This window comes from Mustelus asterias, chromosome 25 (genome assembly GCF_964213995.1).
Source record: "Mustelus asterias chromosome 25, sMusAst1.hap1.1, whole genome shotgun sequence".
NCBI classification, from domain to species: Eukaryota; Metazoa; Chordata; class Chondrichthyes; order Carcharhiniformes; family Triakidae; genus Mustelus; species Mustelus asterias.
Window position 1 is genome coordinate 30,231,496 of NC_135825.1, and position 26,263 is coordinate 30,257,758.

General features: G+C 40.3%; 1 protein-coding gene across 6 annotated transcripts in view; it reads right to left on the reverse strand.

Moving 5' to 3' along the window:
- LOC144511875 (bromodomain and PHD finger-containing protein 3-like) overlaps positions 1-26,263 on the reverse strand; it is a 64,963-nt gene that overhangs the window by 32,700 nt on the left and 6,000 nt on the right. For 4 of the 6 annotated variants that reach the window (XM_078242289.1, XM_078242290.1, XM_078242291.1 and 1 more), the window contains exons 2-3: positions 25,274-25,334; positions 22,873-24,268 (exon numbers count right to left, since the gene is read on the reverse strand). In XM_078242289.1, coding sequence (XP_078098415.1) covers positions 22,873-24,257 — 1,385 coding nt within the window. In that variant the 5' untranslated portion in view covers positions 24,258-24,268; positions 25,274-25,334. The remainder of the gene's footprint in view (positions 1-22,872; positions 24,269-25,273; positions 25,335-26,263) is intronic. The other 2 variants (XM_078242293.1, XM_078242292.1) reach the window with 1 other exon arrangement.

The window sequence follows — 26,263 nt, forward strand, 5'->3', positions numbered from 1 at the left end:
GGGGGGGGGGGTGTTGTAACAGCAAGTTTCCTTGGGGTCCTTACTTCATGGGATCCAGAGTCAATTTCAGGATTCCCAGGGCAACTCCCTCCCGACTGTATTGCACTGTGCCACCACCTCTGCTTGACACACCCAGCAATGATGATGGTGGTGTCTGTGACAATATCTGTAAGGTATGATTCCATGAGTATGACTACATCCAATTGTTGCTTGACTAGTCTGAGAGGCAACTCTCCCAATTTTGGCCTAAGCCCCCAGCTGTTAGTAAGGGGAACTTTGCAGGGTCGACAGGGCAGAGTTTGCCATTGTCATTTCCGGTGCCGAGGTTTGTTCCATTTGTAGTGGTTGAATACAAGTGATTTGATTTGATTTATTGTCATATAAATCAGTACACAAAGAAGAGTATTGTTTCTTGCACACTATACAGACAAAAGCATACCGTTCATAGAGAAGGAAAGGAGAGGGTGCAAGAATGTAGTATTACAGTCATAGCTAGGATGTATAGAAAGATCAAGTTAATACGAGGTAGGTCCATTCAAAAAGTCTGATGGCAGCAGGGAAGAAGCTCTTTCTTGAATCGGTTGGTATGTGACCTCAGACTTTTGCATCTTTTTCCCGACGGAAGAAGATGGAAGTGAGTAGAACTAAGGAAGGTGGAACAACTGGCTTGCTAGGCCATTTCAGAGGGTATTTAAGAGTCAACCACACTGCTGTGGGTCTGGATTCACATATAGGCCAGACCAGGTAAGTGCGCCAGGTAGAACAGATGTGTTTGTAACAACAATTGACAATGGTTTCATGGTCATTGTTTAATTCCAGATATTTTATTAAGTTTCTAAATTCCACCACCTGTTGTGGTGGGATTTGAACCCAGGTCCCCAGAGTATTACCCAGGTGTCTGGATTACTAGTCAAGCAACAATACCAGTGTGCCACCACTTCCTTCATGCAAATATCAAGGGATTCTGGTGGTAAATAATCAGGAACCATCAAGCAACTACAATTTATGAACTGTTCACTCAGCCAGTCATTTGAAATTTGTCTGCAATTAAGTAAATGCAGCTTATTTAGAAACGGCCCATTTGTTCTTGCAATAGTAGTTCAGTCTGCAGTCTAGAATGGTGAGTAATGGAATTTGGTTGTCCAAAATAAACAAATCACACCAACAAACTGGAGGACTGTATTCAAAGAACTAGCTTAAAGAGCCAACAGGTTTGGGTATAAAAATATTCCTATTAAAGCTTCAAAATACATTTGGATCAAAATAATTGCTCTAACAACTTCAAAGATCAGGAGGACGAAAATACAGTCTACCAAAACGAACATGCTTTTCCAATTTGGGAACAAAGATGGCAGTTGAATTAAATTTTCCAATTATGACAATACAATAATCTTGTTTTGCGTCATTGAATGCAAAGCAAAATCCACATATTGGCCACCAAGAGACACACTCCAATAGTGTGTTGCATTATATGCACAATACTAGATATAAAACAAACATACATGTTTCAGTGTCACTTTTATTTACATCCCAGAAAATTATGAAGGAAACAATTTATGCTGTGGTTAAGTTTAACAAACGCCTATAATGAAATGTTAAAAGTCAAATTCATAAATCAATGTTTACAGATCTTTACAAGCGATTCATCCATAAAGCACGCCATAGGGGATTCTTCCCTGAAAAGGCCAATTGTTCTATCTTTATATCTGAGCAGGAGCAGACAATAAGGATGAAGCCAGAGTAAATTGGTGGGGTGTCAGCAGCTTCATACATGCAAGTCAGTCAAGCATAGTTTAACAAGAGTTAGTCAGCTTGCAAGTTAATATACCGAGTGCATTATTCTGCAACTAACAAACCTCCTTCCCACAGCTCAAAGATGTATCATTTCCACATGGGAGTCCTGTATACAAGAACATGTTTGAGACTTTCCAGACTCACAATAGGTAGTAATTTACTACACAACACTAATCCCATGAAGGATTCATTCAACAAGTTCCACATTCAAAACAAGCTTAACATTGCTTGTGTACTGATTAAATTTGGTTATTCATCACGACATCTCATTCCTTTTCCCTTTCAAATTAAATCTATAATTTCAAATAGAAAGTTCAAGTGAGATAGATATGTCAATCACCTTTCTTTCAGCACATATCTTGTTCTCTTAGTCCTGTGCTTGTTTTAACTAAATCACCCTGCTTTGAACCAGGTGAATCAAAGTCGTATAGAGTGGACAACACATCAATAAAGTCCTATATTACGGTTATATTTAAAAGTAGTTGATTCATACATGCAAAAATAAATGGGGGAAAGAACCCTGCTTAATTACTTCACAATTTGAACATCTGGAAGCAGTGTGTTCAGTTCTGGGCACTGCACTTTAGGAAGGATGTGCACACACTGGAGAGAGTGCAGAAAAGACTTACAAAAACAGTTCCAGGGATGAGGAACTTCAGTTATCAAGAGAGTTTGGAGAAGTTATGATTGTTTTTCTTAAAGAGAAGGCAGGGAGGATATGCAGTATTCAAAATCATGACAGGTCTGGACAGAGTAGATATGGAGAAACTGTACCCAACTATGAAAGGATCAAGAGCAAGCAGACACAAATCTAAATTGGCAAAGCAAAGTAAGAGTGGTTAATGTCTGGAGTGCACTGCCTGTGTGTGTGATGGAGTCAGGTTCAATCGAGGCATTCAAGAGGGATTTCTGCTGTTTGGAAAGAAAAAATGTGCAAGGTTGCAAGGAGTAGGCAGACAATTCTGTGATTCTGTGTAAAAATATGTATGGCACAGTGACATATTGATGCAAGACACTGGGGGTGCATTATGCAATGCTGTGACATATAACAAGGAAGTTAGCGCAAGGAAGTTTGGAAAATGAAAAAAAGCTACACAAATGAATTTAAATCGATAGGAGAAACATGAAACTAAGCACAGATTTAAAAATTTGATGATTATCTCTAGCATCTGAAAAAGTTTTCCAAGCGATTTCCTGCTGGAGAGTAAAAGAATGCAGATTGAATTAAGAGCCTAGGCATGGGCAAGTATGTGCTGTGATGCAGACACAGGATGTATCATTGCATAATGAGGGGAATGTTACATTGCACAATGTATGTTGATTTCCATGGTATTACAGAGACAAAAAACCCAGCATCGATGAAATTTCTTCTGCGTCACTCTCTCTCATACCTTGCCATGCATCTTTTTCTAATGTTTGCACCTGCTGCATTGATTCCTTTTCTTATTGCGCTTGTCAGGCTTGCTTTTGTACATTTCCAACGTGTGTGTGGACTCATGCTCTTTTACTCATGTATGCAAAATCTCTCACTTGCTTTTAAGTTGCAAGATACAGTGGAAGATGAGAGGTAATATACTGGATTAGGGAAGGAATTGGCAAAAGATTTAAGAACGGCGATTCAAAATGAAGGTTAAAGTGGAAGGGGACAGAGCGCTGCCTCAGAATGTGGTGGAGTCAGATTCACTTGAGGCATCAATGAAGTGGTCAAGAATTAAGGTTGAAAAGTGGGAGGGATCAGGTGGAAGAGCAGAGCCTCAGGCATCGTGTGGAATGGTAGTGCTGGGCAGCTGATTTGCTGTCTGGGGTAGATGCGATCTAATAATACTCATAGGGAAGGAAGATCTTGCAGAGTACGTGAGGAATGGGGAGGGCAAAATAAGAAAAGGAACCAATGTCTATAATTGGTTTAGTAAGGGAGGGGAGTGAAGAAGAACACTCAGGAGAATCTGAAGACTGGAAGCAGTCAGCAAGCTGAGCTTTTGAAAAAAAAACGGTGGCAAATGATAGGTTAAATACATTCAGCAGGTGAAGAGAGAGTTGGTGAATGGGAACACACCACATTGGCCAATTGCGATAGGCTTTTGTGGCACCAACACTGCAATTGGATTGCAGTGAGAGAGAACTGGATCTGGACTGAGACACTATTAACATGGAGACAGGCACTGGAAACAGAGTTAGGGTAGATCGTGGCCCTAAGTTATTTTGATGGAACAAAATCTGGAAACAGAGTAGAAAATGATAGTTTTTACAGTAAGCCTGCCCACAGTTCACTGAAACCTGACAACATCTACCATCAATATCATCAGTAATGATCTTATTCAACAGTTCTCAATACTTTGGGAGACATAAAAAGGTGAAAATGCATGAAGTATGGCCCCTGCAGTTCTAGCAGGATTGCATACATCTGCTATGTCAGTGGGGTCAGCAGGTGTCTGCACCATTATGAATACCCATTGGCCCAAGCCACTGTAAACACTAGCATCCACCATTGAATGGTGGGAGGGGCAAAACAAACCTCACTTTGTGCACTTTTCATTTTCTGTTTAAGGTGGTTGATACTTTTGTTCTTTGAAACAAATAATCCATTATTACAGTCTAGGGTTGTTTCCCTGGTTTGAAGTGGGAACCACTTTTGGGTCTTTGAGACAAATTTTATGAAATAAAGGACCTAGCAGAAGACTGGTCAATGCACTGTGCAGCAGTAAAGCAGGAACTCCCCAGGTAAGGAGCTTTTACCTGCTGATAAGAAAAGGACGAGGCAGAAGTTCTGCCCTGTAATATACAACTCAGGACTTCCACAATGGAATTCAGAACCTCATTATTGGAAGTCCAAGCTTTTTTCAGATGGACCCACTCCATGCAGTCATTTTCAACCAAGTTCTTTTTTGTTTGTGCTTTTCTCATCCTCGACTGCACTTTTTGCTTCTTTGATGCTTGTAGATGCAATTACAATAGAACTGAAAACATTAGATGACGAGCCCTCTTTCAGCTGTAGTTTTGTCAAGTGGCAGAGAATTTCAGGGTGTTGGGTCAGGAGAGGTCATTGTGTCATTGCAGAGCGCAGTGCTCCTCAGTTAGTATTTTTCACTATTCCGGGTAAACTGCTGCATTGCCCTTGGAAAAGAGCTTGAAATAATGAGTACTTTAATAGAAGCAATGGATGAATAGGAGAGCTTCCTATAATAACATGACTGAAATTATTTGCAGAAAAGTTTGTGCACACATCTTTGAATGTGGAAAGTCAGGTTCACAAATCAGTTAATGAGGTAAACATGTTTCAGGGCTTTATAAAATCAGTGCCATGAAGATCTACTTTCGGCCAACCAACAATTTTAATCCACCATCTAGAAACATGAATTGACTAATGTGACTGGAACTCGTAGCCAACGGTACATGATTTGCATTATCGTACCATCTTAATGTAGTTGGAATGTGGAAGGTATGTCTGCAAAAAACCCAAAGACAATGACCTCAAAGGAATGTGAATCAATCATATTTTCTATTCCATCAGTGAAACATCCAGGTACCCAATTTGGTGGAGACAAACCAATAAACCTAATCACTTGAACAATGGTACTTTGACAGAGAGGGAGAATTCCCAAATCTGATCTAATCAAAAATGTTGATTACTGGTCATGTGGAGAGGGAGGTCATATGACAAGCTTTTGTATGTTTTAAGCACGTGTTCTCACAGAAGAGGATGAGAAGCTAAGAGAGATCCTTCCTCTCTCTCCACCAAACTTGCAAGCTTTCAGGCCCTGTCTGCTAATGTTTGACTCTCTCTCTCTCCATATGTAGCAGAGAGACATTAGAACTAAACTCCACGGCCATGCCTCCAGAAAAGCAGAAAGATGTATTTGCAGTTTTAAACTGCCTCAAAATGGAAAACAAAAGATCAGAGTGAAAGCAACAAAATCATCCAGCAGTCACCACACTACAGACTGCAAATTCCTTTTTATGGACTCTAATTTCACTAACCCATCCCTTCCCCATGCTGTAATCTGTATGTGTGCACACGTGGGTGCATGGACTGAGTGTCCATGGACTTGAGTGTGTGGGGTGTGCGAAAGCCAGTGTGTATCTTATTATTTTACTTAGATTTTAAAGTATAATAAAGCTAACCTCTTTCTTTGTTAAATTCAAGAAAGTCTGTTCTGCTGGGTTTTTTTTTTAAGTGATCATCGTGCGTACCTACATTTGCAAATATATCCTTTTCAAGCAACAAAACTGTTATGTTAAGTGAGGAGCAGGCAAAGAGGCTACCCGTTTGACTCCTCCTCACCTGGTTGGAACAACAGGTTCAGCGTACAAAACCAGGAAGTTAAGCTATAAAACACTAGTGACACCCAACTGGTGTAGTCTGTGCAGCACATTTTAGGAAGGAGGTAAAGGCTTTAGAAGGCTACAGATGGAGATTTACTACAATAGTAGCAGGGATGATGGATTAGTTACATGAATAGGGTATAGAAGGTGGGATTGCTCGCCTTTCAGCAGAGAAGGCTAAGGAAATTTGACAAGAGGAGTTTAAAACCATGAAAAAGAGTTTAGATAAAATGAATTGTTTCCAATGGCTGGAGAACTGATAAACCAGAGCACAGATTTACAAGGTGATTTTTTAAAAACTGGATTTGGAATATATTCAATCTTCAACAAGGCAATTGGACAAACACTTGAAGAAAATATTTCAAGGACGGGGAGGTGGGGAGAAAGCAGAACGCAGCTAAGTAGACAGCTCTTTGCAAGATCGAGTATGGCCTCCTTTGGTGCCATAGTATTCTACGAAATAAGTTAACAAAAGCCCAGTTTAATAATTTTGCCAAAAATCCCAAATTCAACCACACTCCTTCAACACAGGCCTCTCAAAAGAAAACATTTTCCAATGATTCAGAACAATTAAGAGTAGGCATATTTTTAAAATTACACAATTCTTGTGTCAGAAATGTTAAAATCCAATAATGCAAAGCAATCCATGCAAATTTTTAATAAAGTTTATTTTCAAGAGTGTGTGTGTAAATTTTCCCTAACCAACACCAATCAATTAACAAGGGCACAAAATATTGAACTTGCTTTGTAGAATGGAGGTGAGGCTGCAGGACGGGGAATAAAGAGGCTTTATTTTACAGGAGATCAGTTTATTACATCTATCTCACAAAGCTTTTTATGACAGACAAAGCAAACAGTTGTCCGCTTGTGTAGTGGGAGGTGGAAAGAGAGCAGCACCTCCTTCATGGGGTGGAGGAAAAGGAACTGCTGCATTTAAAAAAACATTACCAGTAACGAGGGAGAAATTGTTCAAGCCTTACGGCTTTGTTAATGGAAATGGAGTGAAGTGCCTTTAAAAATGCATCTCAAAACAATAGCATACTACAGAAACAGGGCTGAACTATACCAGCCTTACACCATCTTCCCTACTGAAGAATTAGTGTCCTCACATTTATACATCTCACTAATTTGATATTGCAGAAGCACAGATTTGTTCTGACTGCATGCATATGCACAGGCACAAAAATATAGTCCATCTTCCAAGTGACGTAGTTGGAGACAGAATGATTTTTGGTCCACCAAAATAATGGAATAGATCACTCCAACTCCAGTGCCTCGAGGACTGTCCATGCTGTGTACATGCAATATTGACATAGTGGATCTCCATAGTCCCACCTTGGATTCTATCGGTCTCTCTCGGACAGTTCGATGTCCAACATGTCAGATCAGAAATGTTTGGTGCTGGACATGCTCTTTGCTTGCCCTGGATCCACAGACATCCCCAAAATACAGCTTCCAGGTGCCCAGTCTTAACTGCCCTGTCTGTCAGCCGAAACCCCCTTGTTGATCTCTGGTCTCAGCTAGTCCTTGCAGTCTTATGCCTGTTCATGGCTCTGGATTGACCTGTTTAGGAAGAAAAGCAGAGGGACACAGCAGGTTTCTAAGCAGAACACTACCTCTTGACCTAGACATCTTTCAGACCCAATCACAAATGTCAGAATAAGACTGGGCCATTTGAATATCATGTCTGGAACTGGCTTCCACACATCTCTCAATTCTCACACTTCACCCTAGCCTGGACTATACTGCATATTCACAATACACTTGTCTATCCTTCCCGAATCTAATTTCAATAATTTCAGCTCCAAAATCTCTGAAGGTTGTGCAACCTACTTCACTGTAAAGTGGTAGACACAAATGTTGATATAATTTAGCCCCTTTTATCAATTGACGCTAATTGGTGTAATCTCATATCCAGATCAAATCGGCCTCTATCCTTGATACCACTGAACATGCCTGGACAGCGAACTCACTTCGACAGGAGTTTCAACATCCCATCAGCCCCAAAGTGGTCTGGCTGATTGTCAGTTGTTTAAAGATCATCTATCCGTTGCCGATCATATTTGAGGCTAGACCGCTTCTACCACCAATTACTGGTGCAATTCTTACCAATCCAACTGTTCAATTTGCTTCATGACAAAGTAACTTAACTGGGTTGGGATTATTCCTACTTCACCAGATGACCAACAAACAAACAGTCTTCAAGCTACAGTTGTGTTCACTCAGTCTGCACAACCTACTGGAATACTGTGTTTTTGCCCTGTCTATTTCTGTGCAATGATTAACTCAAAGGCAGCCTTTGTTCCACCTTTGTTCTTTACTTGAGAAAGGATATACTGGCACTGGAGGGGGTGCAAAGGAGATTCACTAGGTTGATTCCAGACTTGAGGACTGGCTTATGAGGAGAGACTGAGTAGACTAGGGTTATACTCATTAGAAGTCAGAAGAATGAGGGGAGATCTTATAGAAACATAAGATTATGAAGGGAATAGATAAGATAGAAGCAGGGAAGTTGTTTCCGCTGGCAGGTGAAACTAGAACTAGGGGGCCTGGCCTCAAAATAAGGGGGAGCAGATTTAGGACTGAGTTGAGGAGGAACTTCTTCACACAAAGTATAGTGAACCTGTGGAATTCCCTGCCCAGTGAAGCCGTTGAGGCTACCTCATTGAATGTTTTTAAGGCAAGGATAGATAAATTATTGAACAGTAAAGGAATTAAGGGCTATGGTGAGTGGGCGGGTAAGTGGAGCCGAGTCCATGAAAAGATCTTATTGAATGGCGGAGCAGGCTCGAGGGACCGGTAGATTTATCCTGCTCCTAGTTCTTATGTTCAGTCTCCCTCATATTGCCATGCTGCTGTTAAATATAAACCACCTTTGGTAGCACAGAATTGAGTATTACTGAAAAGAAAACATGATACAAGATAAACCAACAGGAAAGGAAACAACAATTCTCCAGCTCGAGAAGAGTGCTGATTGGTAGAGGCATTGCCATGGAGAATGCAGCAGGTAACTTAACTGCCAACCTTTTGTTCAAATTCAAACCAGGCATGTCAACTCTGATTGGTCACAACATTGGCCATGGGGAATGAACCGGGGAATGAACCAGGGAATGACTGTCCCCAAGTTTCAGTTTCGTTGGAAAAGGTGGAATGCATTGACATTCTCCTTCTGTCTGCAAAGAATAGGGCCCTGCGTGAATATGTGTTTTCTAAAATGCATAGATGGACCACACTGCGAGCCTGACTGATGATATTAAATTGGTTTTCAGTGTGCAAGTGTCCATCACGGAACCACATCTAATGTTGGACATCATGGGGGCGATTCTCCCATCCCGCTGTGCGTTGGCCGATTAGTGGTATTTCTGCAAGCGTTCACACTGCACTCGTCTCTCCCAGGCCCAGATTTCCAGCAGCGTCTGCTCGCATCTCCCAGCCCGCCAGTGTTTCACTCCAGCGAGGTTTACAGTAGCTCTCCACTTTCCAGGAGCTAGCGACCTGACCCCGCTGGAGTGAATGGGGGAGGTGCAATTGGGGCACCCCAGCACTGCCCACTGGGTATGGGGCAGTGCCAAGGAGGCTATTAGTGGGGGGGGGGTCCCGCTGTCACTCTGGATGGGGATTGACACTGCTGGGGGAGGGAGGGGCTGGCCTGCAAATGGACAGGGAGACACGATCGTGCCCTGGGGAGGTTGGGGGGCAGCCTCTCCAGCATGAATAGGCTCTGCCCCTGAAATCCAATGATATTCACATTGTGCAATGCAGAGGCCACCAGAGAGTGTGGGAGATTCTTGTCTGAACTCGCACTGAAAAAAATTAGCATGAATTTCTCCAGTTTTCCCGCAAATTCAACACTTCGAATTTTTTTGGAAGAATCGACTCCTATATTTTGAGTTTTACAAACATGGGTTGGTTGGGTACGAACATTACTTTGCCTGTTGTGGACAGCCAAAAAAGGGTGTGCAGTTTGATACAATCCACCAGTGGTTGGGACATACAGCCTACAATCCTGGCATCACACTGGCAATGAAATTAACCACATTACTCATTCACGTGATGGGAAGAATGTCTCCTTGGCTTGCGATATACTGCTAAAGAATACCACTAATCTTGTAACAATATCAAAAAAAGCCGAGAGGTGTACTGGACCAATTGTCCGCAGACAATTCCCTTTACAAGTGCAAGACAGAATGAAAACTATTTCTGTTGGGCCACTGCCATACATTGTTTCAAAGCAACAAACATGACACATTGCATTCCAAGCTTTAAAATCTGATTACTATCACAATAATGTACCCCAGCTAAACACTTCACAGAAAGGTGTTGAACAATCCAAGCAATACAACAGTTTCTTCTAAAAAAAAGAGAGCTCTCTCGACGTTCTGGCCAACACTTGGCCGTCACCCAACATTTCTTGTTGGGGGAAAACTTGTGAACAAACTGACTGTCATTCACCTATCTAACATTTACACATCAAAAGTAATTTATTGATTGCAAAGTGCTCTGGGATGTCCCCAAGGACTTAAAGGGAATTTCTGTTGCTATTTCATAAATCTAACAATTTCAATAAATTAGCTCAGAGAAGTTATATAAATAAGCCATGATACCCAAGTATGACTCATCGCCCGTAGTAATGCTCACAGTATTATTTTTTTATTAGTGTTACAAGTAGGCTTACATTTACACTGCAATGAAGTTGCTGTGAAAATTCCCCCAAAATACTGTTTTATATAGGTGTTATGCCATTGGATAGTATAGATGTACAGTCTCGAGACACTTCCACCATTCAGCATTACACTACTAATTGCTGCTGTTTTACTTTAAGCCAAAAGGAGAAATAATGAATATTCAAATTAGAAATAAGAATGTGGTTAGAAAACTGTATACGAAAAATTACTAAGCACTTGCAAAAACTACCAATCTTGACAGATCAGTCAAGGGAACCTAGTAACAAAGGGAAACAATAACTTGGGTGAATCACTCAAAGCTTTCTAGAGAAAAATAAATCAATTCTTTCATCCCCATCTCTCGATAACTGAAATTTTTGCTGGGAAATCTAAGGTTTAAAGAAAATGGGGGAAAAAAATCAAATATTGCTCATTTCTTAATAACAGTAAATTGAATAGCCTTTTTTTAAAAAATACTTTCAACAGTCTCAAAAGCTAGTTGAAAGAAGATACAGGCTCACTTGCCCTCTCCATGGATGTGCAGTTTTCAAAATTTCCAAACATGCCTCAAGTGGGTTTTGCAGAGTAGAAAGCTTCCTGTAAGGAAATTATTTTCCAAAGCAAAAAGGCACTCTAATCTGGAGGTTGAATTCGCAAAGCTTTATTCTAGGCATATTTCACGTTTTTACATTACAACAATGACTAGACTTCAAAAAGTACTTAATTTGCTGGAAATTGCTTTGCAACGTCTGGTGAGAAGCACTAAAGGCAAGACTTTATTTTTATTTACAGTTGCTCCTTTAATATTTACTATTCATTCTTTACGTTACTGGTTATTAGATAACATCTGTGCTCAACAGCAACTCATTTACTATTTAAAGCCAGTAACTTTAATCAAAATGTACTCTTCTCAATAGAAAATTTGAAAGAGATTTCAGTTTGTTCCCACCTCCTGATGATTTAAGCATAACAGAAAACAAATTTATATTACTGGTCTCACCTGATTTTTGGCTGATGGTGTAAACCACATCACATTTTATTGTGGTTCCAAATTAGTGCAAAATTATTTCCTTCTGAGAGAAGCAGCAAATCATTTCAGAGGCTTGTTGTGTTTAAACTTGGAAAAAGCAGTTTTTTGGTATTAGGTCATTAGTTTATTGAAGACCATACAAATCGATTAAAACCAATGCTTTAAGTGCTCTAAGGCAGAAACAGGACAAAAGTATTCGAAAAATAAGGCTGCTGCTGATGGTCCAAAAAAAAAAAGGCCGCAACAGTTTGGACACTAAGCTAACCAATTTCAGCCAATTTTCCGCTCTGCACTCTCAAGGTTTTCAGACATTGACCTCTACATACTAGTGAATTTGGAAAACCCCCTCCCTCTTCATTACCATCAGACTCTGAACTTCAATCCCCAGTTATCCCTGCTCCCAAATCCCATCCTACAAATCATAAATAGTGAAGTGAAATGTCCATTCAAAACGGAAAGACCCCCCCTTAAGGAATCTGTAATTATTCCTCTTCAATGTTCCCAAATCCAATTAACTCTTTTCTAATGATATCAGAACTTCCTTTAATGCTTCCAGTAACCCTCTCCACAATGCTCCCAGATTACAGGGTTACCCCCAAAGTCAGTCACTGATGGTAATACTTAACATGACAAAATGATACATGCTTCAACAAATATCTGCAAATTTCTTCTCCAGGAACAACAACAGTATCCTAATTTTCTGTGAAGGTTGTATGTATAAGCAGAGATTTGCATGTTGTTACTTTTCCCAATCATGAATTATTACTCCACACGGATGCAAAGTTTCTATTCATTCCCAAAGCATACGAACAGATCGCATTCAGTGCTAAAGTCAATTTGACCTCCAAAAGAAAGAGGCTCAGGCCAAACAATGAAAAAGCACAATCTCAGATTCCCTGAAAATGGAGTACAAATAATACTACTATGATTTTGTTAGATTATGTTAGTAGCAGCATTTCTACCTGTAACAAAGTGCTGCGCAGAAACAAGAAGAATTAAGAGTTCAATATAGAATTCTTAACAAGTCAACTTATTTCAACAAACAATCCTGGAAATGAAACTCCACGACCTGCGTATCAAAACTAAATGTACAATATTTGTGCAATGCGATGACATGCTATATTCACAGTTAAATGAAAAATTCTTCACAACAGAAACAAACTCGACTGCAAAAGCTTCAAACTCACCCCGGTTATTTGCACTGTAGGAAATAAATTACTGTTGATACTTCAGCAATTGCTCCATTTGAGGGGCAATAACCTAGTGCTTGCAAACATATTTGTTCTGACTTCAGGCAGAAAGAAAACTATAGCTCAATACCTTGATCCTAATGAAACTAAAAAACAAACAATTTTAGGCAGGGCACCGCAGCTAAGCTCCAGGAACTATTGCATCGGTATGCCAAATCTGACTAGGCACCAACTCCACATGCAAAATTAATTTCAACAGCAACCCCAATTCTCTGATTCTCACGTCCTTAAGAAGCCCTCACAGAACACAGGATTACCTCGATTCAAAACATATTAGGTTGTGAAAAACTGAGTTAAAGTCCCAAATAAGAACACAGGGGCATAATTGGACACAAATTCAAAATAAACATGATCCTAATGATCCAAATGCAAGAGCGATGAAGTCCTTTACTGTTGGACCTTGGAGCACTGTGTGATATTTGTTGCTTTTCAATGTCAGCTCCTAACAATTGGCACGAGCCCCAATTATCAATTGGCACTATTGCCAGTCACAACACTGGTAATATGCTAGTGTTTAGTGCATCAGAGGTAAAGCACCAAGTTCTGATTTTATATTTTTGAAACAATCATCTTATGCGATATTTGCACTATTCTATTTTGCAATTGTTTTTAAGCTGTTGCTCAATTAATGCAAAGATGATCATCCACACTGCAGAGATATTTTGTTCATTTTGATTCTGCTTCATTTATTCAATGGATTAGAAATATACAATCAATTAAAAAGCACAACTTTGCTATTTTCTTGGGTTAAGTACATAGTAATAGGATTTTTTATTTCACATTGTTCCTTATATGTTTGCCCTAATAAAGATCCTCTTCAATGCTGTTATTTTCCTGGGCATTCATGGAGTGTATCAAACCCAAGAAAACAAACCTCAGAATTGAATCAGAATGGTTACAGCACAGTAAGAAAACATTCAACCTATTGTGTCTGTGCCAGATCAATTCATATTGACTTGAACAGATGCCGGACTGTGACGACTAGAGGAATTTCACAATAACTTCATTGCAGTGTTAATGTAAGTCTTACTTGCGACTAATAAATAAACTTTAATGCCAATCTCCCACCTTTTCCCTCTAGCCTGCAAATATCTTCACATAATTATCTAATTCCCTTCTGAAAACCACCATTGAATTTGCCTCTATGCTCTCTGGAAATGCATTCCAAAAGGGGTGAAGATGGATCTATTGATATTCAATTCTAACCCATTCTTTTTGAAAAAGAATTGAAAAATTTATCCCAACTTAAGACAAGACACAACCATGCGCTGGTGAAAACTGAACTAGATAATGGTACTCGCCCTGGATTGATATATGGTGCAGGAGTGAGATACTCCATGTGGCATAAGTATCTGTAATGAAATAATAGCACTTGCAAAGAAAAAATATCAAGGTTTATACAACAACTTATAACACTCGTCACATTAAAAAATGTATTTGGTCCTTTACATGCAGCAGAGGCGGCTGGTAGCAAACGGTTGAATAGATATATTTTAACTAGTGTTGAAAAGCAAAACGAGAGGAACCATTGAAGAATGTTGAAATTTTATCTATGTATTTACAGTCATGAATTATTGCTCCTGGGTTGATGATTGGATTGTGAAACAGACAACAAATGATGGTAACACTAGGAAAGCCACAAAAATCAAAAGATGTCAATCGATAATGGGGGTTTTCCTCAACATCCATTCACCCACCAAACACTGAAGAAACATTGCACACTTCCTTCAATTCCAAGAACAGTCACAATTAGGAGAGTTTTTTTCCTCCCCAGCTTTATTTCTATAATGAAGCATATCTTCACTTCACAGCACACAGATATAAAGCACAAGTTAACATGCCATGAGGCAGGATGTGGTCTATACACAATAACTCACATTCACTGTTTTGGTCAAATACAACTACTTCCCAATCAGCAAGACTGAAAAAACAGGATAATCCTACTATAAATGAAAAGTTCTAAACTCCCATTCCCAGAATTTCTGCAGCCAACAACTAGGACTGGAATTTAAAATTGCACTTCCCCTCATGGTTAGGGCATAGAGCAAAGCAAAAAATAAATATTTTTGAATACGACTATTCTATAAATTACTATAAATTACAATGATCCATTTGGTTTTCAACACCCACCCCCCTCCCCATGCAGCATGGCCTGCCCAACATAATTATTTGTTTGTCTCCATAAGACCATTTGACCCATCGAGTCTGCTGCACCATTATTCCACCTTACCCCCATAACACTTGATTTCCTTACTAATTAAAAGTCTATCTCAGCCTTGAACATTCTTAATGACCCAGCCTCTACAGTAAATAATTACACAAATTCACTATCCTCAAGAGAAGAAATTCGTCCTCAACTCTTTCTTACTCTGAGATTTCCTCTGGGTGCTCCAGTTTCCTCCCACAGTCCAAAGAGGTGCAGGTTAGGTGGATTAGTGGGATAAATACATGTGGTTACAGGGATAGTGCAGGGGATGGGACGGAGTAAGATGCTCTTTCGGAGAGTCGGTTCAGACTCTATGGGCCTGCTTCTGCACTATAGGGATTCTATGATTATGCCCTCTGGTCCTAGACTCTCACACAAGAAAGATAATCTCTCAGCATCTATCCTGTCAAGCTCCCTGAGGATCCTATATGTTTCAATAAGGTTGCCCCTCATTCTTATAAACTCCAATAAATACAGGCCCAACCTACATAACTTATCATAAGAAAATCCCTCCATACCTGGGATCAACCTAGTGAATCTTCTCTGGACTGCCTCCAATGCTAGGATATCTTTCCTTAGAGTATTCCAGGTATGGTCTAACTAATGCCTTGCATAGTTTTAGCAAAATTTCCCTATTTTTTAAGACTCCATTCCCTTTGAAATTAAGGCCAACATTCCATTTGTCTTCCCAATTACCTGCTGAACTTGCATGCTAGCTTTTTGCAATTTATGCACAAGGACCTCCAAATCCCTGTGCAGCAGTTTTCCTACATCTAAATAATATCCTTCCTACCAAAAAGTGCATAACCTCACATTTTCCTACATTATATTCCATCTGCCAAGTTTTTGTCCACTCATCTAATCTGTCTCTATTCCTCTGTAGATTCTCTTCTGTGTCATCCTCACCACTTGCATTCCAAACCTATTTCTGGGTCATCCACTCCCTGGCAGTAGTGCATTCACTTCCCTCATCCAAGTCATTAATATATTGTGGCCCTAGCACTGATCCCTGTGGCATTCCAATAGTTACAGGGTGCCTTTCTGAAAATGTCCCTCTTATTCCAACTCTGTCTTCGATTAGTTAGCCAATCCTCTATCCACGTTAATATACTACCCAACACCAGTGGCTCTCATCTTAAGTAGCCTTTTGTACAGTACTTTATTGAACACTTTTTGGAAATCCACATCTACTGGTTCCCCTTTATCTATCCTGCTCATTACTACCCCAAAGAACTCTTAATTTGTCAGGCATGATTTCCCCTTCAAGAAGCTATGCTGACTCTGCTGGATTATATTATGTATTTCTAAATACTCTGCTATTATACCCTTTATAATGAACTCTAACATTTTCCCAATGAAAGTTAATAGCCTATAGATGTCCTGCGTTTTTTGTCTCCCTCCCTTTTTGAATAAAAAAAAGTTACATTGGCAGTTTTCTAATCCTCTGGGACTTTTCCAGCATTTAAGGATTCTTGGAAAATTAATACCAGTGCATCCACCATCTCTGTAGCCACTTCCTTTAATATCCTGGGAAGAAACCCATCTGGTCCAGGGGACTTATCGGTCTTTAGCCCCATTAGTTTCTCTAGTACTAGTTATTCTATTTATTTCCTACCCCCCCCTTCTGCCCTTGATTATTTAGTATTTTTGGAATGTTATTAGTGTTTTCCACCATGAAGACTGATGCAAAGTTTTTGTTTAACTCTTCTGCCATTTCCTGGTTCCCCATTATTATTTCCTCAGTCTCATTCTCTAAGGGGGCTATGTTTACTTTGGCTTCTCTCTGTTGTTTATATATTACTTGCTGGTTTATGCTCAGTTTATATTCTCCCACTTTATTAATCTTTTGGTCATCTTTTGTTTGTTTTTAAAACTTTCCCAATCCTCTGGCTTACCACTAATCTTTGGCACATAATATTTTTTTCTTTCAGTTTAATACTATCCATAACTTTCTTAGTTAACCATGCTTGATTTATCCCCTTCGAGAATCCTTCTTCTTCACTGGGATATCCATTTGTTGTGAGTCATGAACTATTTTCATAAACATGTACCATTGCTGATCAACCATCTTTCCTGCTAAACTCCTTTCTCAGTCCACTCCAGCCAACTCTGCCCTCATTCCTTTATAATTGCCCTTATTTAAGTGCAGCACTGTTGTTTCTGAACCTCTTTCCTTGTTCTACCTATGTCGTTGGTACCTGTATGGACTACAACAACGGGATCCTCCCTCTCCCACTGCAAGTTCCACTCTAGCCCAGATGTCCCGACCCTGGTACCAGGCAGGCAACTAAGCCACCTACACCTTTTGCTCCTTACTACAGAGAACAGTGTCAATCTCTTCACTTCCTGTACCACTATGCCATGGTCAGTCAGCTCTTCTTTCAAATGTCAGATAGTATTGCATTCCCATTAAGAAACTGTTGACATTCAGATTTTTTCTCCCCAGGACTATTAATGCAAAATTGATACAATGACTCAAGAAAAACTAATTAAAAATTAGTCAAAACATATTAGTGTGTTCTTTCAACCCTGCCACTTTGCAACCCTGGACATTCATGTCACATGGATCAGAATAAAATGCGATTTGTACATGCCAAAAAAAAGTCAAATGGTGTGCAGGACTGAAGTATGCGTCATAATGAGAAGGCTGGTATTCCCACCTTCACTGCTTGGGCTGGCCAAAAGCTGTTTGGGGCACAGAATATGCAGATTAGGGCAGCAGATTCCACCCATTTTCATGCTCCTCAAATCTTTAATTATTGAACACAGACAAGACAGAAAGAAGAAATTGAGGGGAGAAGCCAAAGAATGCAGGAGTAAAAAGTCACCAGGTGGTGGTAGCATAGTGGTATCACTGGACCAGTAACTCAGAATCCCACTGTAATTTCTGGGGTCCTGGTTTTGAATCCCAACATGGTGGATGGCGATATTTTAATTCAATTAAAAACTGGAATTTAAAGTCTGATGATGACTATGAAACCATTGTTATAGAAAATCCATCTGGTTCACTAATGTCCTTTAGGGAAGAAAATCTGCTGTCCTTACCATCAAATTAGGCACGGGAATCTACAATGGCAAACCCAGCCCTGTCAACTCTGCAAAGTCCTCCTTACTAACATCCGGCGGGGCAGTGCCAAAATTGCGACAGCTGACTCAAAGACTAGTCAAGTAACAGCCTGACACAGTCATACTCACTGAATCATACGTTACAAATAATGTCCCTGACACCATCACCATCCCGGAGTACGTCCTGTCCCAGCGGCAGGGCAGATCCAGCAATAATAGTTGCGCAGTAGTATACAGACAGGAAGGAGCTGCCCTAGGAATCCTCAACAACTCCAGACCCCATGAGGTCTCATGGCATCAGGTCACACACAGGTACAAAAGCTTCCTGCTGATTGCTACATACTGCTCCCCTCCCTCAGTGCCTGAATCAGTAACCCTCCATATTGAACACCAAAGGGAAGAAGCACTGAGAGCGGCATGGCTGCAGAATGTACTCTGAATGGGTGACATCAAAGTCCTTCACCAAACAGAGCTGGTTGAGTCCCAAAGGACATAACTGCTAAACTGGATCTGTGGCAGCTGGCAGGGGAACCAACAAGAGGGAAAAACATACTCAACTTCATTCTCACCAACCCGCTTGCCGTACATGCATCTGTCCAGGACAGTATTGCTATGAGTGATCACTGCATAGTTCTTGTGGACACAAAATCCTGCATTCACATTGAGGATAGACCATCACCATGCTAAATGGGATAGATTTCAAACAGATCTAGCAATTAAAGGATGGGCATCCATGAGGTATTGTGGGCCATCAGCAGCAGAATTATACTCAATCACCATCTGTTACCTCATGGCCCGGCACATCCTCCACTCTATCATTAACACCAAGCCAGGGAATCGACACTTGTTCAATGAAGAGTGCAAGAGGACATGGAGATGTCAACCTGGTGAAGCTACAACACAGAACTATGGCATGCAATAGATAGGAAGTAAGCTATTCCACAATTAACAGATCAGATCTAAACTCTGCAGTCCTGCCACATCCAGTCATGAATGGTGATGGATAATTAAACAACTCACTGGAGGAGGCGGCTTCACAAATATCCCCATCCTCAATATGGGGAGCCCAGAACATCAGTGCAAAAGGCTGAAGAATTCACGACAATCTTCAGCCACAAGTGCTGGATGGATGATCCATATTGGCCTACTCTGGAGGTCCCCATGACTGATGCCAGTCTTCAGCCAATTCAATTCACATGCAAGATCAAGAAATGGCTGAAGACACTGGAGACTGCAAAGGCTACGGGTCCTGTCAACATTTCGGCAATAATACTCAAGACCTGTGCTCCGGAACTTGCTGTGCCCCATGCCAAACTGTTCCCGTATAGCTACAACACTGGCATCTATCCAGCAATGTGGAAAATTGCCCAGAGCTGTCTTGTACACAAAAAGCAGAGCGTGTCCAACTTGGCCAATTAGTGCAGTGTACTCGATCATCAGTAAAGAGATGGAAGGGGTCATCAGCAGTGCCATCAAGTGGCACTTCTTTGGCAACAACCTGCTCAGTGATGCTCAGTTTGGGTTCTGCCAGGGCCACTCAGCTTCTAACCTCATCAGTCTTGGTTCAAACAAGGACAAAATAGCCAAACACCAAAGATGAAGGAGTATGAGCAAACCTGGAGTCAATGGTAATCAGGAGGAAAACTTTCTGTTGGTTGGAATACCTCGCACAGAGGAAAATTGTTGCGATTGTTGGAGGTCAATAAACTCAGTTCCAGAACATCACTGCAAGAGTTCGTCAGGGTAAGTATCCTAGGCCCAACCATCTTCAGCTGCTTAGTCCATAACCTTTTATTCCATCATAAAGGTCAGTAATCATCATATTCACCGATGACTGCACAATGTTTAATATCATTCGCAACTCCTCATACTGAAGCAGTCCATGTCCATATGCAGCAAAATCTGGACAATAATCAGGTTTGGACTGATAAGTGGCAAGTAATATTCTTGCCACAAGTGCCAGGCAACCACCATTGCCAGCAACAGAGAATCTAACCATCACCCCTTGGACATTCAATGGCATTACCATCACTGAATCCCCCACTATCAACAATCTGGGAGTTATCATTGAGCAGAAACTGAACTGGGCTAGCTATATAAATACTGTGGCTACAAGAACAGGTCAAGAGGCTACAAATCTTGTGGCAAGTAACTCATCTCCTGACTCCCTAAAGCCAGTTCACCATCTACAAGGCACAAGTCAGGAATGTGATGGAATACTCTCCACTGGACCAGTTGAATGCAGCCCCAGAAGCTTGACATCATCAGAACAAAGCAGCTAGCTTGATGGGCACCCCATCCACAAACATTCACTCCCTCCATCCATCACCGACAGTAGCAACAATGTGTACCATCTACAAGATGCATCGCAGGAACACAACAAAACTCCTCAGACAGCATTTTCCAAACCCACAACCACTATCATCTAGAAGGGCAAGGTCAGCAAACGCGTGAGAACACCCATCACCTGCAAGTTCCCATTCAAGCCACTTACCATTCTGACATTGAAATATATCACCATTTGTTCACTGTCCCTGGGTCAACATCCTGGAACTTTTTCCCAACAGCACTATGGGTGCACCTAAATCACATGGACTGCAGCAGTTCATGAAAGCAGCTCACTGCCACCTTTTCAAGGGCAACTAGGGGTGGACAATAAATGCTGCTCTAGTGATGCCCACATCCCATGAATAAAATTTTTAAAGAGCTTTGAAGAAGAGTATAATCACTTACATATGCAACAGATCAAACAGCATAGACAATTTCACCACTGCAGTACATAAAATTTGTGAACTTCTATTCATCCTGTATAAACTCATCAACTTACTTTTACAGCCTCAATTCACAGTTACCTCAGTTGAGCAGATTTTCAACATATAGGGATAAAAACTACAATGCTTAAAGTAGGCAAAATCTAGAAAATGAAAGGGAAGAAATGTTACCACTAGGACTAATGGGCGAGTGCCAATGCGCTATTTGGAAATAGAATTTGACCAGCTTTTGCAATGCAAGTCTTGCCATATTCATAAAATGACTCCCATCAAATATGGCATTGTAACATACAGCTTAAGTCATGTTGTATAAAATATCTGGAAACTGGACCATCTAGAAAAAGGAAACGTCTTTGCTTGTCCAAGAATATGATGCCAATCTAGCTCAGATTCAATGCGAGTATTTGAAAAATGTTAAGTTCATCTTTCTGGAAATTAACTGGATAGTTTATGAAAAGACTAAGCTAATCTGATGTTGCCATCAATATCATCTTAAGTAAAACACTATACTTAAAAACCTTGTACCTAAGGTAGTATGTTTTTGACAGCTACAAAATTAACTGTCATGACAAAGGACATGCCTATCGGCACAGACCATGATCCAGATACTGACAGTCTAACACCTGCAGCTGTCTATACTAATAGCATTATACATATTGAACATAACTGTAGTCTATTATCACCCTATTGAGCTGCAGTGAACTCTAGCATGCCACTGTTTTATCTGGTTTTGTTCGTAATGATGTTTTTAGTCAAACTCAAATTCAATGCTCAGCAAAAGAGGTTGCAAGACAGACCCTTAAAGAGAGTCACTATTCATAGGTGGAAACTTCACTCAAGTATCCAGGCTTGGTAACAGAGACAGAGCACCCATACCCAATATTTCTTTTCTTTAAAGTAGGGGTCAACTTGATCAGTTCTAGAGACTACAGAAAAAAATAATGCTGCCCTGATGGTGTCCACAAATATCTGAAATTCTGTTTTTTTGGGAGGAGGGATTATTCAAACTACATTTCAGAGACTTGTGGAAGCTAGAAAGAGGTTTACAGGTCAGGAAGTCCATTAATTTACCTTAAAAGGTCCAGAGTGTCCTCTCCTCCACACTATTTCCCACCCCCTGCCATACTAACGAACAAGTGTGTAGGCCTGTGTCAATATAATTTTGAGCCAACAGCTATGCAAAACTGCAGTCCAGACTGACTTACCATTCAGTTTAGCCTATCCTGTGAAGGGATCTTACCATCACTTTCCAGCGATGACCCAAATAAGACCAGGAACTTACCGTTGAGGGAACTCACAAAGTAGTTTAACTTACAAATTCTATTAATTACCATGGTATACCAATGCACATTGACAAACCAAAATAAACAAACTGTTCTCTAATGCAATAGACAACAGAAACGATTTTAAAGTGAGTTTTGAAAGGTATTTTCAACAACCGAGATTTGCAAAATGAACATTCTAAAAACAGTACAACACACGTTTGAAGGAAAATAAACTGATGGGCTGAAGCCACTCATGTTTTACCAGTTATTTAGGAGTTTCCATGAAGAAGCATTTTCCCTAATGGTTTATTACACATATCCACAAAAGTTTTCTATATGAAAAGAACTATGAAGGAAAACATGACTTGAGCCACAGTACAGAAATATGTTGCAGCTCTAGAACTGAAAGATTGGAAGTTGTTAAAAATTTTAAATGTAACTAAATTCAGCATTTTGCTCATACATTTTAACATATCTTAGCTGTCTATTTAAAAAAAGCTCACCTGTGAGTAGGTATCTGTGGCACAGTCACCACTGGTACTGCTGCGCGCCGCTCTTCAAGAAAATTTCTAATTTTTTTAGCTTTCTGTTTAGATTTGACTTTGGTCTTTTTAGGTGATACTTTCTTCGGACTCTCACCATCACCAACGTCTTTTTCTTGGTCCTCTTCTTCTTCCTCAGCCTCATTATCACCCAATGCAAGAATTTTTTTCACTGATCCTGGCGGGGAGTGGATATCACAATACGCTGTTTTACGGACACTGAAAGTTGTCCCATTGGCACTAGTTTCTCGTACCGGTTCCATCTTCATGTACAAACCAGTCCTCTGAGCACAGGTCACATGGAATGCTGTGTAGCAATTAGCTTTGTGACACTGAATAGATGCTCCTGCACCTTTCTGTTTGCAAATATAGCATATTAATTTCCACCTAGCAGATGGAATGTTCTCTATGCTGTCTATTGGCTCCAAAAATACAGTATTAGCAAAGCAGACCTCCGGTATCCACAGAGCGCAAACTACATGGGCCCATCGGCCATCGTCTGTTTGTTTAAAAGCACCACCATTATTTGGACACAAAGCGCAATCGACAGGCCTGGAAGGAGATTGCAGGCAGCAGCGGCAAAGCCATTGTCCCTCTGGAATATATGGCACTCCATAGCACTCCTGATGTACAGCAAGATTACAGATATCACAAAATAAGATCACATTGCTATTCTGACACTCACCATCCATACAAATACAACAAACTGCATCTTCATCAATTAGAGACTGGGGGTCCCCTTTATTCCTGCTTTCAAAATAAGATTCCTTTTCCAATTTGTCCATGAGGCACTCAAATGTCTCTTGGGACACGATACCAAGCAGGTCACCCTTTCGCTTTTCATTGATCATTTCTAGCCATGCATAATCCTCCTCATCCATATCGTATTCAACTTCACCATCAAGCTCTTCCACTGATTTTTCAATATATCTGTAATATGCTGATGGTAGGGGCGGGGCATCAGGAGGATTATAGTCAATAATTCTAAAAGAAGGTTGAGGTAATTCAACAGATCCCCCAGCTGCATGTTTAGAGGCGGACTCTTTCCTTTTGTCTTTGCAAATTGTTTTTTTAGACTTTGAAGGAAAAAGAGGTTGTTCACTGTTTTCTTTGTTACTATTACATTCTGTAATCTCTTGGGCAGTCAAGTCATCTTCAGTGATAATCTTTAAAGTATCAAATATGCTAATTCTGTGCAGTCTCCCATCAATGTCTACCTCGACCATCCGTTGCGCTTGAGCATACGTCAATGTCTCTCTGCTTGGTGAACACTTAAGTCCATAGGGAGATGGGGAACGACGACCTCCACAGCTATTTCTCATCTTCCTCTGTGGTTTTCGCATCATCTACTGGCAATCTGTGAAGCAGTAACAACTGTATCAGAACAAAAATTTTCATTTATAGAGATATTGCCTTGACATTAACTTTTTTTTCTAAAATCAAAGTGCACAATATGATCTGCAGCCCTGGTGTACAAAGCAAATCATTCCCCAAACACTAGCTAAATCATAGAATCATAGAAACCCTACAGTGCAGAAAGAGGCCATTTGGCCCATCAAGTCTGCACCGACCACAATCCCACCCAGGCCCTAACCCCATATCCCTACATATTTACCCAATAATCCCTCTAACCTACGCATCTCAGGACACTAAGGGGCAATTTTAGCACGGCCAACCTAACCCGCACATCTTTGGACTGTGGGAGGAAACCAGAGCACCCGGAGGAAACCCACGCAGACACGAGGAGAATGTGCAAACTCCGCACAGACAGTGACCCAAGACGGGAATCGAACCCAGGTCCCGGGAGCTGTGAAGCAGCAGTGCTAACCACTGTGCTACCGTGCCGCCCGTTAAACTTAAACTGAAAAGACAATTTACTTTCTATTTTTTTCTCTCATCGTGTGTGAACATAGTATATTTCATCTCCATCATCCTGATTTACTGAGATGATAAACTTACTTTGACCAAAAAAAAATTAAAGAAGTCGCTTTAAACAAAACCAGAAATAATTGAAGGGCAACCAAACCGGAATTTTGAGCAGTGTGGGAGAATCTCAGAAGATTTTTTTTGCATACTTCTTTTGTATTGTATTTTGTAACAAGTTGACTAACTTGAACAGTGAATGCATATACCTCAAGTGTTTTAAACACTGAGCACAAATGCTGTTGGAAACTGGGGTCATGTAGAGGACAGACAATTCCTCAAGCACCTTAAGATTTTCTTCTTCGTCTTCATGTCTTAATATATTATATGAGGTATTAAAAGGAATCTCAGAACAGTCCAAACTGCAAACTTCTACACTATTGTCACTGACCCACTTCACTGGAATGTGTGATTATACATTGAAGTTTTAAAAAATTACCATTTTGAATTATTTGCAAAACTGGAAACATCTCACTTCAATTATTTGCAGACATCAAAACCTGAAAACACAAAAGAAACTTCCAATTTCAAAAGAAGGGTATATAGAAACACTTCAACATTATCTCATGATCCTAGTATCAAGCCCAGTCACCCTAGATTTCCAAAGTGTGGTATGGTTCTGGAGGAAGAAAAGGTATTCCTCTGCAAACTGAACCTTCACCTCAATCTCAAATAAGCACAGGCCTGAGGACCCACCTCTTTTATACTGTTCCAACATATTAACATTCAATGTATTTGGAATAAGTTAATTTAAAAATTAACGCCAGGAGCCAAGTAGTCATCATTATATAGAGGCTTACAATAGATGTATTGATTAGTTTCTTTCACCTCAAAAAGATCCTCATCATTCAGAGGATACCTTGGAACGAGTGTAACAATTTGGCTAATTTTCTCTTTCCGATGTCTGATAACTTTTGCATTTCCCATGAAATTGGAAATGCTGAGGGAGGCAATGACAGAAGGGGGCTTTTCTATCTTGACTCCTTGCCTAAATTTTTTTCAGACTTGACACAAGAACTGCGACTGGTCTTCTAGGGAGCGCAAGAAGATTTTTTTTTAAGTTCAGCAGCAGAGACCATGATGCGTTTGATGAAACTGACACTTTAGGGCTATACTGGATTTCAGTCTATCGCAAATTATAAAACTTTATTTTCTATTTACCATGTCCACAGAAAAGAGTCCCAAGTTAAAACAATATTTAAGAGCAAGCCAAAATTTCAGAAAAATCTATTTGAAAGTGTAGATAAAACCTCCCTCAGTAGGTAAATAAAACTGCAGATGTTAGAATTCCGAAATAAAAACAGAAAATGCTGGAAATACCCAGATCAGGCACTATCCACAGAAAGTGAAAGAGAAATAGAATGTTTCAGGTTTTGTACTTTCTGCATCTTGTTTTTATTGGTGAATTGAGTGTCCACTGTGCAACTGT